This window comes from Tauraco erythrolophus, chromosome 14 (genome assembly GCF_009769465.1).
Source record: "Tauraco erythrolophus isolate bTauEry1 chromosome 14, bTauEry1.pri, whole genome shotgun sequence".
Taxonomy (NCBI): Eukaryota; Metazoa; Chordata; class Aves; order Musophagiformes; family Musophagidae; genus Tauraco; species Tauraco erythrolophus.
Window position 1 is genome coordinate 20,181,626 of NC_141478.1, and position 13,295 is coordinate 20,194,920.

The 13,295-nt window shown below is 41.8% G+C and overlaps 1 protein-coding gene across 3 annotated transcripts in view; it reads left to right on the forward strand.

The window, feature by feature from the left end:
• TMEM266 (transmembrane protein 266) overlaps positions 1-13,295 on the forward strand; it is a 64,874-nt gene that overhangs the window by 35,730 nt on the left and 15,849 nt on the right. For 2 of the 3 annotated variants that reach the window (XM_086620208.1, XM_086620206.1), the window contains exon 8: positions 9,354-9,540. In XM_086620208.1, the coding sequence (XP_086476334.1) occupies positions 9,354-9,540 (187 nt within the window). Of the gene's footprint in view, positions 1-9,353; positions 9,558-13,295 lie in introns of all 3 variants that reach the window. The other variant, XM_086620207.1, reaches the window with a different exon arrangement.

The window sequence follows — 13,295 nt, forward strand, 5'->3', positions numbered from 1 at the left end:
CTCTTGGCAGACTCAAAATGTTGCAATAGAAGCTTCTAGTTGCTGGAAACAAGTCAAGATTTAAGAGTCTTCCCAGGCCGCTAAATGTTCAGTGTCTCAGTGAACTTCACTTCATCAAGTGAAGATGAAGCTTAAAATATCTCAAATCAATATATTTACACTAAAAATGTGTAAAACCGCTGTTTGGGCAATGAGCCAGGAATTTTCGCAGTTTGTCTTATGCAAATGAGTTCCTGAATAACCTGCTTTGAGGTAGAAACCAGGCATGTGTGTTGAGGCTCAGGCTAAGCGGGGCATTCAGGTGACCATCAAACCACAGCAGAATGATCCCTCAAGTGACTTCTCGTTTCAGTTGTAAGAGTAGCTAAGAGGTGCCCAAATAAACCTGGAGATTTCTAGCTTCCACTCCCACTGACCACTTGTGGGTAGGTGCTTTTCACATATAAAATGAGGAGACCTGTGAGTCTGAATGACTCAATCAGTCAAAAAGTTGAGGGACCTGAGCAGATAGGAGGAGAAGCAACTTGTCTCGGAACAGGCCAACTGCCCAAAAGGTGCATAATCTGAAGTAAAGATTTAGGTGCCCATCTTTTACTGAGAAACTGAAAATACTTGTGAAACCATCAGTATTTAGATCCCCAAATGACTTTTTAGATTTACTTCCAGGTGTCCTGGATCTCAGCCTAGGATTCTGCAATGAACTCTTGGTGGTGTTAGGTTGCCTTGTCTGTGTGATGAATTTAGAAGACCTGTCAACAGTGTGTGTCACTTCCTAACGGTTTCTGGCAGTCTCTCATGTTAATCATAACAAATTTCTAAACTTTAGGCTTGACTTTTGCCAAAAATTAGTTACTTTCAACTATGTAAGTATCTTCAGTGGCAAAACCGCGGTTCTCTTCATCTCAACTTTGCACAGTGATATTAAGTGGTGGATATTAAATGATTAATGCTTCTGTCATAGTTGTGAAATGAGCAGGGAAATGGTATATACCCCGTTTTACAGGGGGAAGATTATCCTTTGACCAAGTGCATTGGGCAAATCAGCGATTTTTGAGTCCCATTGCAGTATTTTGCCTGTCAGACCATGCTACTAGGCTAAAGTTCTTGACAGTCATAAATTTGAAAACATTCATTTTTAGGAAGTGTATTGCAGAGCCAGATAACACTCTCAATCTCTAAACAGTTTTTGATGGTACTATTTCGTGGGCTTGTTGTCCCAAGTGGGTTTCAGGAGCATCTTTTACTGCTCTCCATTCTGATCCACATACTCCTTACCGGAATGCCTGGCGTGCAGAATGTCTGAGCATAGTAGCCCTAAGCTGAGCTCTGACGGTTACAGTGTAGCCGTGCATCAAGAACAAAGAAATACTGCGTTGGAGATGAGTAAATCTGGGAAAACAGAGCAGGTTCTCTCCTAGCTTTCAAGTGTCATCAGCTCTGGAAAAATATGGACTATAGAAAAATGACAGCGTACTAATCCCTCTTATTTTACCATCCTGACTTCCTGCCAAACAAATGTCTAAGCTGTATAATATGAGGTAAATGTACTAATTTGCTACAGTTAGCAACATAAGACATTGATACAAGTACTGCATCCTTCCTTCGTAAATTAACAGCTTCATAATTCAGTCAAGAGCAAGTTGTCAGCATTATAATATTCACATTAACATTGTGTACAGTATCTGGTGGGAAAAATCTCTTCTAATGGTATTTAATATCTAAAATTCTGCCAGGTTTTTTACTTTTTCATTTGATCATCCTTCCTGACCTTTTTAAAAGATTGCTCATCGTGGAGTTTAAGCGTGCATGTCTGTGTTTTTGAGTGAAGAGTTGCCTCTAGTAGTCTAGCTGTTCTCAAATCTGGAGTGCCGGCAGGGAGGGATTCCAGTTTGCCTTCTCTGTGTGGTCCAGCCTCTGGCATGGGCAGGTGGGATAGCTGGGAGATGCCCATAGAGGTTAACCTGTTGCCTCAGATACATGCTGAGGCACACTATTGCCAGCCCAAGGAGAAAGAATGGGCAAGCCATCACGGTTGCCTGCATCCCAGCAGTGGATGTAGATACTGATTCATCCTGAGGCTGCATCTTTGTGACCACATTGATGATTTGCATTTATTTAATACTTATAGACAGGGCTGAAAACATCCTGTTAAAAAGATTTCCCAGCACTTCATTTTCTGAGATCCTGTGTTCAGTTTCTTACTGCTTTGTCACTTGTCAGGCAATTGAGATTGGAATTATCAATGTCTGGCATCTTCTGCTGATGAAATCGCTTTGAAAGTTTCATTATTTCTGAAGAGGAATTGGGAAAAAAAAGTGATTAGCCTGTTTTGTTCAGGATTTAAAACAAGAATAATTGGTGGCCAGTTCTCTGAGAAGTCCCATGTCCTCCTGTTTTGAAGCTGGTATTTAACACTTGACAGGCAAAAATGGAGTTCCTGCTTTAAAAAAAATAAAAGCAGGAAAGATGCAACCTCCCTTCATCTCACTTTTTGAATTCTGTTTCTTTTGTCAGTTGTATATTTTTTTGACCAGTGATAGTGTGTCACAACTATAAAGTACATTTCCATTCCTGAATGACATTGGAGACATACTTTTGCAAACATGAAAACTCTTTCCAGATGTTGATTTTTGGCTAGCCATACATCTGAAAACCAGAATATATTTTATAAATTATAGTTGCACCGACCACCACTTTGTTCTCTGTAGTACCCCACTGAAACTGTTTGAATAGTTTGCTCTTTTATTTATTCTCCATTGGCCAAGAAAGAAGTCATTAAAAAGGAGTGGAGCAGGAGGGCAATCAAGGCATCAAATACTGAAAGGGCTAAGATGGCTCTTCAGGACTTCACAAAACATGAAAAACACTAGCAATCACTGTAAGAGGGATTTCTAAAAATGGGTAAAGGTAAAAGGTAAAAAAGTCTTACTGCAATTGCTATCAAAAATATGAACAGAGTATATTGCCGACAGTGGTGTTGCGTCAGAATAACTTAAATTCCAGAACAAAGTTCCAAAGTTTCATTAACAATGCAAATTCCAGTCAGGGAAGATTCCTTTTTTCCCCTGGAATCACCTGTGAAGGAATTTCTGTTTCTGATAACACTAGATGATCTTTTCTGCTTAGCTTTCATAAGAGTCATTCATCTGAGTACAGTGCAGTCAAGACTATACATTCAGCCTTATCACGAGAGCTCCTTTTCTGTCAGCTCCTATAGAATTGAGGTTTTCATCATTCTCGAAGCTGCAACAACTATGGAAGCTATAATTTCTTTTTTATCTTGGAATGTAATTTGTACAACAGCTGCTAGTTTAATGACAGGGTTATTTAGCTGGTAAAATTACCTATCGGAGAAATAACTTATGTTATCCTTTTGCAATAATTTTAATTTATTTCTAACTACCAGTCATTTTCTTGGTGAATGGAAGGCAGCCAAGGTCATCCCGTGTTTCATTCTGCCCATAAATCATTAGTTTGCAACTGTCTTCTGATTTTTATTGTTACCAACAATGGCTAAACTAATGGAAATAAACATTGGATTGTATCCCAGTGGCAGATGAGTTTTAGGGCAGGGCATTCTGTACAAGACAGCACTAATAGAATTGAGCAAAGTTATTGCTCCTGCATTAGACGCGGGTAAGCTTCTGGCTAAAATGTTCATTGATCTCTCTGAAACTATGTCAATCATATCCTGTTGCCAGACCATTAAAGAGAAGTACTAGATGATTCACTGCTAAGCCCTTTTTTGAGTCTTACATGCATGTTGTAAAATACCAGATAGGATTGGTGGCTCGTTTTATAAAACCAGGCATGTCAACTGAGGTGTTATCTAGAGCTCTGGCTAGGTCTCTATGATTTTACCTGCTTATAAATAATCACCTAGTGCATTCTTTGAGTGAGGAAGTACACAGGTGTGCCCCATAGTTCTTTCTGGTTTGTTTCCTGCCAAAATATTGCTAAGTTTGTGCTGCAAGAGGCCATGTAACAAATTTTGAAAACATTAAATAAGTTTAAATTTACCGTCAATGAACTTTCTCTTCATGCCTGACAGTCTAGTTACTCCTTCTTATGTGAAACAGTCTATATCTCCCTTTTTCCTGATAGTAAGTGTATTTTCACATTTGCCATGTGTATTACGTCTTTATGGCTGTCTTCAGCTCCCTCATGGGAGGGTGTAGCCAGGCTCTTCTCAGAGGTGCACAGTGAGAGTAACACAAGCTCGGAACAGGAAAAAATCCTATTAAATACAAGAACAAACATTTTTGCTAGGAAACAGGCACTGGAGCAGATTGCCAGGGAGGCTGTGGTATATACAACCTTGGAGATACTAAAAACTTGACAGGACAGGCTTTTAGCAACCTGAGCTGAAAGGACTTGCTTTAAGCGGGGTGTTGGACTAGATGACCCTCACAGGTCCATTTCAGCCTAGATTATGCTGTGATTCCATGAAGTTTTCAAATATATTTTTTCCATTGCAAAGTATGTTAGGATCTTATTGATAAAGGAACCCACCGGAAGCTACCAAAGCATATGTAATTAGAGATAACGAGTGTCATAGGTGTCCTGGTAAATCATGTCAGTAGCAGTCTCAAGTGGACCAGTGCTTAGTTTGTAATCATCTAGAGTCAGGAGACGGTTTACCTTAGTCTCCTTGATTGCAATAAGTTATCTTCCACACACCAGTATTATTTGCCCACTGGCTTTCTGTGGGATTTACAAGGTTCTTAACACAGAGCTGATACCTATGAGTAAGTCTTAATTTAAACCAATCAAAGCATGTGTATAAGTTTGTATGCTTTTTTCCCTCATGATATCCATAATACGCATCCTTCCTTACAGGCTGAAGGAAGGATGGTGTACCTGGAAATAGGAGACCCGGTTTGCTCAGTGCGGCTCTCCTGCAGTGCTCTGTATTAGAGAGGCCCAGGCCTACATTCAGGCAGCTACATCAGCTCCTCATGCAAATAGAAATTTCATGTCTTTAACTTGGCCCAGAATTTTTACTTAAAAAGACTGTTATATTTTATATGTTTTAATGATTTATTTAACCTGCCCTGGACTGCGTGACATGCAGTCAGAGCAATCTCATTAGCTCTTTTACACATTAGAACTGCCTGAGGTCAGTGTTCAATATAATGTTCAATAGGTGTAAGCACATACAACATAATTTGCTCATGCAGTCTCTCATTGAATTATGCCTGTAAGGAACACTCACTTCTCTTAGGCTTAACCTTTGTTTTTAGTGGCCACAGTTGTATTCCAGCTTCTGCAGTATCTTGGGATAATTTTTAAGTAATAGTTGGAAAAAAATAATATTGACCAGATCTCCTGAGTAGATGCATGCCTTTTGTGAGCAAAAATCTGTTTTTCACTTTCCTAGATATTTTATTGAATGTCCTTTCATTTTCTTAAATCAATCCTTTCGATAAATGGTGATTTTCCATTCCACCCAGTCCCTTTTTGAACATGCTAGAGACTTAGAGAGTTTGAGTTTGCGTTGTATTGGGTTGAGTTTTGGCTCTGTCTTATGCTCTGTGTCTGTAAGAGTTAGGTTCTGCATCTCTGAGGAACATGTTGTATGGCTCACTTTGCATCAGTAACAGTGAATGTGGGAGTGAGACGAACACCGTTATTACAGTGAATGCCCTCTTCTCTGTCAACAGAAAAAGACTGTTACACATACAATAGTATTTAATTCCAGCTTTCCGCTGTTTTAATGACTACATAGACTTCATGGCAAACATGGCTGGAACCTGGAAGCTGACCATCTGAGGTAGTGGAAAAGCTGCAGCTGCATGGCTTTCTAGGCAGCATCAGTTTCTGCTGTTATCTTTCTGAACATCTCTTTGTGCTGTTATTCACCTTGCACATGATGTTGAAGTCCAGAACACTGCGCTGCTATACTGTGCCTAGGAATTCATCCTCATGTCTGCTCTTGAGAGTCTCGTATTGGTTTTTAGATTTTGGATCCCTAAACGTCCAGTGATTTCTCCCAAATCAAAGGTGCCAGGAGGGAAAATCTTGGCTTGTTCTCACTAGCCCTTTGCCCTCTAGTGAATGGACCAAGAGAACTGGGGCTCTGGCCCCTGCACTTTCCTTAGTCAGCTAAAGCACACTTCCCTTTCTCATTCCCGCAAAAACCCAGCTCCGAATTTCAGCTCAGTGTTAAGAGCTGAAAATTAGACAAACGTGGATTGTGTTCACAGCTAGCAATTAACGAAGGTTCACGTATCACTTAAAAAGTTGTGAGTCCTGCATACACTTCTCATCCTCAGACAGTGGATGAGAGAAGTCTTGCATGAGCCAAAACATCAGGTCTAGGTTTCAGTTTCTGCTAGAACGTGACATTTGTGCGCTCCTCACGGGCAGGTAGGTGCTCCCTCTGCTGCTGCAGGCACAAGCGTGTGTTTCTGCCTTTCAGACATACGATGGCAGCAAAGCCTCTTCTGTTCCCGATGTTGCCGGAGGTAGGAACTGACACCTGAATCACTGCGGTAGTCGTTTTCTCTGTGGATTCCAGTTTCTCATGCTGTCTGTGTGGTTGGGATGCAACCAAGGCAGTAATTTTTCCTATATAAATAGGTGATAAAGAACTTTTTGGACAGAATGTAGTTGTCCAGAATGGTGATCCTAGCAATGGTTGCAGACTGCTACTTGGTCCAGCATGCCAGGCTGAGTAGTTCATAGGTTGCTGGCAGAGCCATATTAAACACTGAAATTTATGAACTCATCTGTTAAAAACTGGATGGTAACTGGGCATGGAAATGTTAAAGATGGACAATAATCTGTGTATATTTGGAAACGTTTGCTTTATTGATTTGAACATGTAAGTGGATGTCAGAAGGTCTGGTCTCTTCCCCCATTTTTGCCATGGGTTTACTGTAGCAGGAAAGATCAGCTAATGTGCTTCTTTTTTCACATCTGTAAGGTGCAGTGATTCCCTTCAAGTTTTTGATTGTTACCAGATTCAGCCAATCTTTGTAAATGCTGAAGGTGGTTAAGTTGGGTATGATGCAGAAATATGATTGTTGAGCTGACTTTCAGGTAGTTTTATCTATTTATGTTATAAAATACCTACCATTTATTTTCTCTTCCATGAAAAAAAGAAATCATATCCTGCCTTTAGGCCAGAATTAAGCATTTTAGTGGCAATATTTCTTTTTCTGACATAGAAATGTTTTTGAAGGATGAAACGTGAAATGTAGAAAAACAGTAATGATGCCTAATTCTTATTGCCTTCTAGTTCAAGCTAGGCAAGTAGATAGGATTAGGCAATAATTTATTTTTAAAAACATCAGGTATATTTTTTGCCTATCATGTTTGAGTACATTTCTTCTTTTAAACCAAATGAGTGTCTGAAAGGCTATCTTTCTTCCTTTAAAGGGAGAAATATAAAGTGTTTTGGTATTTCTTTCGACTCAAGGATAAAACCTGAAATTCTCTGTGTTCAAAGTTGAACTCTAGACAGTCCTTTCATAGCTGAATGACACATTCATACTGACACTTCTGGTATGGCATGGGTGCCTTAAGCCTCGGGAAGCTTAGGGCTGGCTAGGGAAAGTTAGCACTCCCAGTTTGCTAATTCTTCCTAGCTGACAGATTAACACAAAAAAAACCCCAAACACCTGGGACTAGCCATGGAGGTTTCATTGCAGGAATCAAGGAGCAGGGCTGTATTTTGAGATTTGCTGGTACTACCTGATCTGTCTGACTGCCACTGCCAGAGGACCTTCGGTTAAGAGCAGCGAGAGTTTCATGCAGCCAGCTGTCTGCACCTGCCAGACCTCTGTCCACTGATTTCAAAAGAGAGGAGAAGCTGTGTGCTTTGTTAGATCTCTGTATTAGGTGGTTTAAATGTGATCTGGAAAGCTTAAACTGCCCTATTGCTCTCTAGATTTGAGTCTCACAGTGGGCCTTCCACTTACTCTAGTTCTCTCCCTTATAACTCTGGAAAGCAGATAGTCTCCAGATGCGGCAAACCGGAATCCCTTTTTCTTTCCTCTTTCTTTCTTTCTAAAATCTGCAGAAACGCTGTCGTGTTTCCCCTCCAGTCACGCATCTTGAATAAACTCCTGGCGGTCTGCAGCATGCCGGGGGTTTGCGCCATCTCCAGTGTGGACTGCAGTGGAACCAACTAGGTGTGCTGATGGATTCCAAAATCTGACAGCAAAATAGTTTTGAGTCAGCACCTGAGAAGCAAAAGCCAGAACCAGATTCATTTAGCCTACATGCTGTTACACTCCAGTTTTCAAGTATTGAGGTGCTAATTCCATCTCTCTTGTAAATGCGGAGTGACAGGTGCGGTGTGGCTCACCGTGGCGTCATTATTTCTGCTGGCTTTTCAGGCCTTGAACTATGGGAGGCCCAGCAATGCTAAATTTTAAATGCCTTAGCCTGTTACTCACCTCATTTGCTTTTCCCTCTCAGTCTCTGTAATGAGACATGACTTGGTCACTGCTGTACTACTGATCTTAAAAAGAGTTTAAAAAAGCGAAACTCTGCCACGCAGCCCCATAGCTGTGCTGGATGGCAGAGGAGAAGGACAGTGGAATCTTGTAATGCCTGTTTAAGGGTTTAAAGGGTCTCTGCAGCCTCTCCAGAATAATTATTTTCCTTCTTGCGTTGTGGGAGACCTGCGGCTGTCAAACACAAGAGATATATGCTGTGTCTGTCAATCAGATGGTACGTGGTAGTTTCTGTCTTTTGTCAGTGTCTGCTTTATAACACCAGTCACAAGGCACATACCCTCCCGACTGCAGAAGGTCATTAACTCCTGTGGCTCCTATATTTGAGGGGAGTGGCCAGAATAGTGGCACTGTTCCCCAGGGTTTTCTGCGCACTGTTGAGTACATAAGATTTCAAGATGGAAGAGGACTGTGGTGTCTCTCCCCCTTGCCCAGTTAGTGGAGGAGGACCATTCTGAATACTGCTTAAAGAACCTTCCTCCTCAGAAATCCTCGTTACAAATTCTAGCAGATTAGGGACATTCTTCATGAACCTAAATCCCTAGATGCCTGTTAAGAGTAGTCTTCTACAAACATTTTATTTGATTTGGCAGTTAGATCTGTTAAAAATTGTCCAAATCATATCTTCAGGATGCAGACATGCACAAAATAGAAGACCAGCATGAGGCAGTCATTATTCTTCAGTTACATGAACAATGGTCCAGCTCACATGGGTTCTGGGAGAGCATCAACAACTCGGACTTGCATCTTGGCTCAACCACATTGTATTTACTGTCACCAGTTAGTAGTGGTTTAGCGATGAAATGAGTAATAGGTCCCCAACTGTAGAATACAGACTTCTGGCCATGCTTATACGACATCAGAATGTGATGTTGTTTTTTCCTCTAGTTTGAAATCAGGCAGCTGAGGGCCCACCTTGCTCAGCAGGATTTGGATCTGGCTGCAGAGAGAGAGGCTGCGCTCCGGGTCCCACATGTACTAAACAAACAGAGCAGCAACAGGTACAAGGTGGTAGCAACGGAAGATTCAGACGATGAAGCCACCGAGAACATCACTGAGCTGCGACGTCCACGAGGTGAGTGCTACCTGTGTGTTGCTATCTGCTGGCACAGCTGGTCCCTTACATGGAGTTACTGAACTCACTACATACTTTCACTCTGCCATGGAATTGATTACTCTCCCTGGAGACTGCGTTTTCTCATTTTTGCAAAGAGGCTGCATCTGCTTCGAAGTGGCAGGAGCTGTGGTATTTGCGAACAGATTCCAAACAGGGCCGATAAAATGACTCGGGAAGAAAATGACTATGATGTACTTTCCCAGTGTCCTCAAACACTAAAGAAGCAGCAGCCAAATCAGAATTGGCAAAAGGATAATCACTTGGAGGTAAAAGCTGGGAAGTTGACAACAACACTGAAAAAGTGTTTCAGTCTTTGGCCACTTGCATTTCTGTGCTTAGGACAGGACGCATGCATCAGCTGTGAAGCTGGCCTTGCCTAAAGGCTATGCTCTCACCAGGTTGCTTAAAACTGCCAATGATGGACAGCCCAGCTGTGTTCGGACAGGACAGCTCTGGTGCCAGGAAAGGAGTGATGCCCTGTGTAGGCAGCTCCTGCTTGGATGTCTTAAGTGACACACGACTGTGGTGAAGAGCAATCCTGTGACTGGTCTGTGAGTTGTCTGTTGGGCAGGTGTGTGGTTCAGGGGAATATCAACAGTTGTGTTTACCTGGACCCATTTTTATCATACAAGTGCTAGACCAGTAAGTATTTTTGGAAAAGACATAGGTTTTTCACCTGTGATCCCCTCAACCCTTACAATGAAGTGCAGAACGTGTCCTGATCTCAGTAATGTTTAATGTAATGTTCCAGAGGAGACAACACTTTCTATCTTAGTGATATACTAGTCTTCCTTGGTTATTGTGATAGATAAGCAGTATGTGAATATATCTGAATTAGAGGTGGTATCTTTACTGTGGTCAGACTCCTTAGAATTCAAGGCACAGAAGTACTTCAGTCAAAAGATTTAAGAGAAAAAGCTCACCAGACGTTTTCAAATGATAATCATTTCCATTCTCTACATAGTAATGAAAGCATGTAGAAATAGGTTTTGTTTTTTCCTCTTTAATAATATCTAAGCAGTAACCACAATTCAGCCATTAATTATTCCTGATTTGAAATTGTATTTAAAAGCAGGCAGTTGAGCAGACTGCCCCCTAAAATGCATTTCCCCCTTTTTTGTAGTATTTCAGAGGTTTCCCCAGTGGATATATTATAATTTATGCATGTGTTCCTTGAGGGTTACATTTGAAACCGGAGAGCATTGTGCACATTATAAGGAGGCTTGCTGAAATTTTAGTACTGTGGAGATTCATCTAAAAATTCTTCCGTCCGAGGTATTCATTCCAACATTCAGGTTAACACAATTATTTGTGTGTCCCTGTAAAATGCTGGCCACACATGCAACAAAGTAGACACACAGTCTTCAGGATTGATTTCTACATTCAGTTAGGTTATGTGGTTGGAGAGTTTCATGCTTTTCACTGAAAAAAGACGTTCAGCAAATAAGAAAACATACATTACTTTATGTATCGGGTAAGGTGCAGTTATGTTATATTTAAACATTCATACTGAGTATACAGAATTAACTTCTGATTCTCAGAAGTCATCTAAAAGCACAGGAGGAAATATTTTTTGTGCATTGTGTCCTGTATTACATACAAAGCCTTTTTAGATGCGTTGAGTGCTTGTCTTCAGAAGCTAAATTCAGGTGACTCTATTTTAACAATTGTCCTTTATTTGAATGAGGCACGAGCTGGCCAGAAAAAAAAACACTTCCTGTGGTCTTATAGCAAGGGACACCGATCTGTGGTAGTCTGCCATCATGGTGGACTGCCTACAGGGGCCCAATTGAGACTCCTGAGAAACCACAAGCCCAGCAATAACGTTCAGTGCTTTAGGTTACAATCCAGGTAACAGTCATTCAGGCAGAGGACTTTTGCATGTAATTTCCTGAATTATTTTCCAAAGGGAAGAAGTAGTAAGCTACCAAGGCTTTGAATCCTGCACTAGCAATGCTGGCTTAGATGCTGCCTCTGTGTAAGCTACAGGACTTCAAAACCTCAACTAGCAGCTTGAGAAGATAGTTACCCCTGGGGAAGAAAGATCATGAGCCAGCCCTGCCTGGTTCTTCTCCTTCCCCACCTCAACTGCGTCTTTCTTCTCCAGCTGTCCCACCACCAACTTGCACTCTCAGCAATATGCTGGCTGTTGCTGCAGCAGCTTTCACCATTATCACTTTGGCATGCTGTCAGCATTTTCTTCATCTTCACGATGGCCCTTCTGACCAAAACATAAATCGGCAAAACCTGAATGTGGTGTGTCAAATGGAAGAAGAGCATGTCTTCAGCTGAAGGTGCCTCCATTTGCACAGCGTGGAGGGGGTATATCTCCCATCTCCCCACCTGCTCAGGCATGTGAAGTACTCCTGAGACATGGCTCTGCAGAGCACAGACGTTTGAAACATTTCCTGTAGGTCATTTCTGATCCTCCCACTTCTCACGTACTGCGGTTACCCTGACTGTGCTATCTTCAGGGCTTTCCACACCACAGGCTCTGCCTGGAACTGTAAGCCACCAGTGTTTTAACTCCTGACTTTTTGGTCAAGGGTTATTTATGTTTTGCAAGTTATCCTGTGTCAGACAACATTAGGAATTGCTTTGCATCTGTTTTCTCTAAGCTGTGTTTGTCTGTCTTAAAGATTCCAGAGTGATTACTGTACTTAATCATTTTGTTTGCCACATGGCATTTATTAGCTTTGAAAAATATCTGCAGTTGCCTATTACACTGACTAATTGGAGGAGAAATAACGGACCAGGTTGCTAATGCTGCTAAAAGAAAAGCTACAGTTCAAAGCCACAATTCAGCTGTTAGGCAAGACAGGCTCTCATGTGCTGTTCTCTTATGCTCTGGCAGAACGTTAGCCCTGCATGTAACACCTGAAGGTGGAGTATGGCATGGAATGCATGTGTTTGTGCCAAGCTTTGTCAGCCTTCAAAAAATTGCCATCTTCAGAGAGCCCTGAATTCTGCCAAACCAGCAAGCTTGAGTTGGCTAGAGAACATACTGCATGAGAAAATGGGATATTCCACGTTAAGCTAATCTTATTTCCTCTGTCTGTGTTGAACAATGGAAACATTCAGTGCGGAATGCCTTACCATGAAGGGGCTACGGAGTAAGAAAGCGTTCAGACTTTTTATTCATTTCCCTACCTGGGAGTTTTATGGGATAGTGCATAAGTTAAAGCTCCTCAGGGGCAGCTGTAGCTTGTACTCTGGTATTTACCTTGGATTTGGTGCAGCCATTTCCTACAGCGTTCAGTAAAGTAAGTCAGGTAACCCCAGCATCACATGGTACACGCAGCACCTCCGGGAGTTTGTGTAGAGACACACACTGTGGCCTGCACCAGGACAGTACTCTATGTGCTGGCTGAGGTGGTAGCTTTCAGCACGTGTTTTCACCCAGCTTTTCCCTCTGCAGATCTTTCTCTTTGTGTCTGAAGTGCCTTAATTGCTGGTACGAGACTGGGAGAGGCAAGAGCTCTAGTCAGATGGTCAGCAGATTCTGAAAGTGTCCCATAATTCCTCAGCTAATATTTATGCCTCCTCTTGAAGGACCACTTCTTGAGGCAGTAGAGCTGCAAGCTGGTCAGTCCTGTGCTAATTCTCTGACTAATGAGATAGTTTCTGCCTCACGTGCTTCTCCCCAGAGTAGTTCACCAAGAGACCTCCTGACACAGTAGGAATAACTCTGTGGAAAATGTATGGATATATGG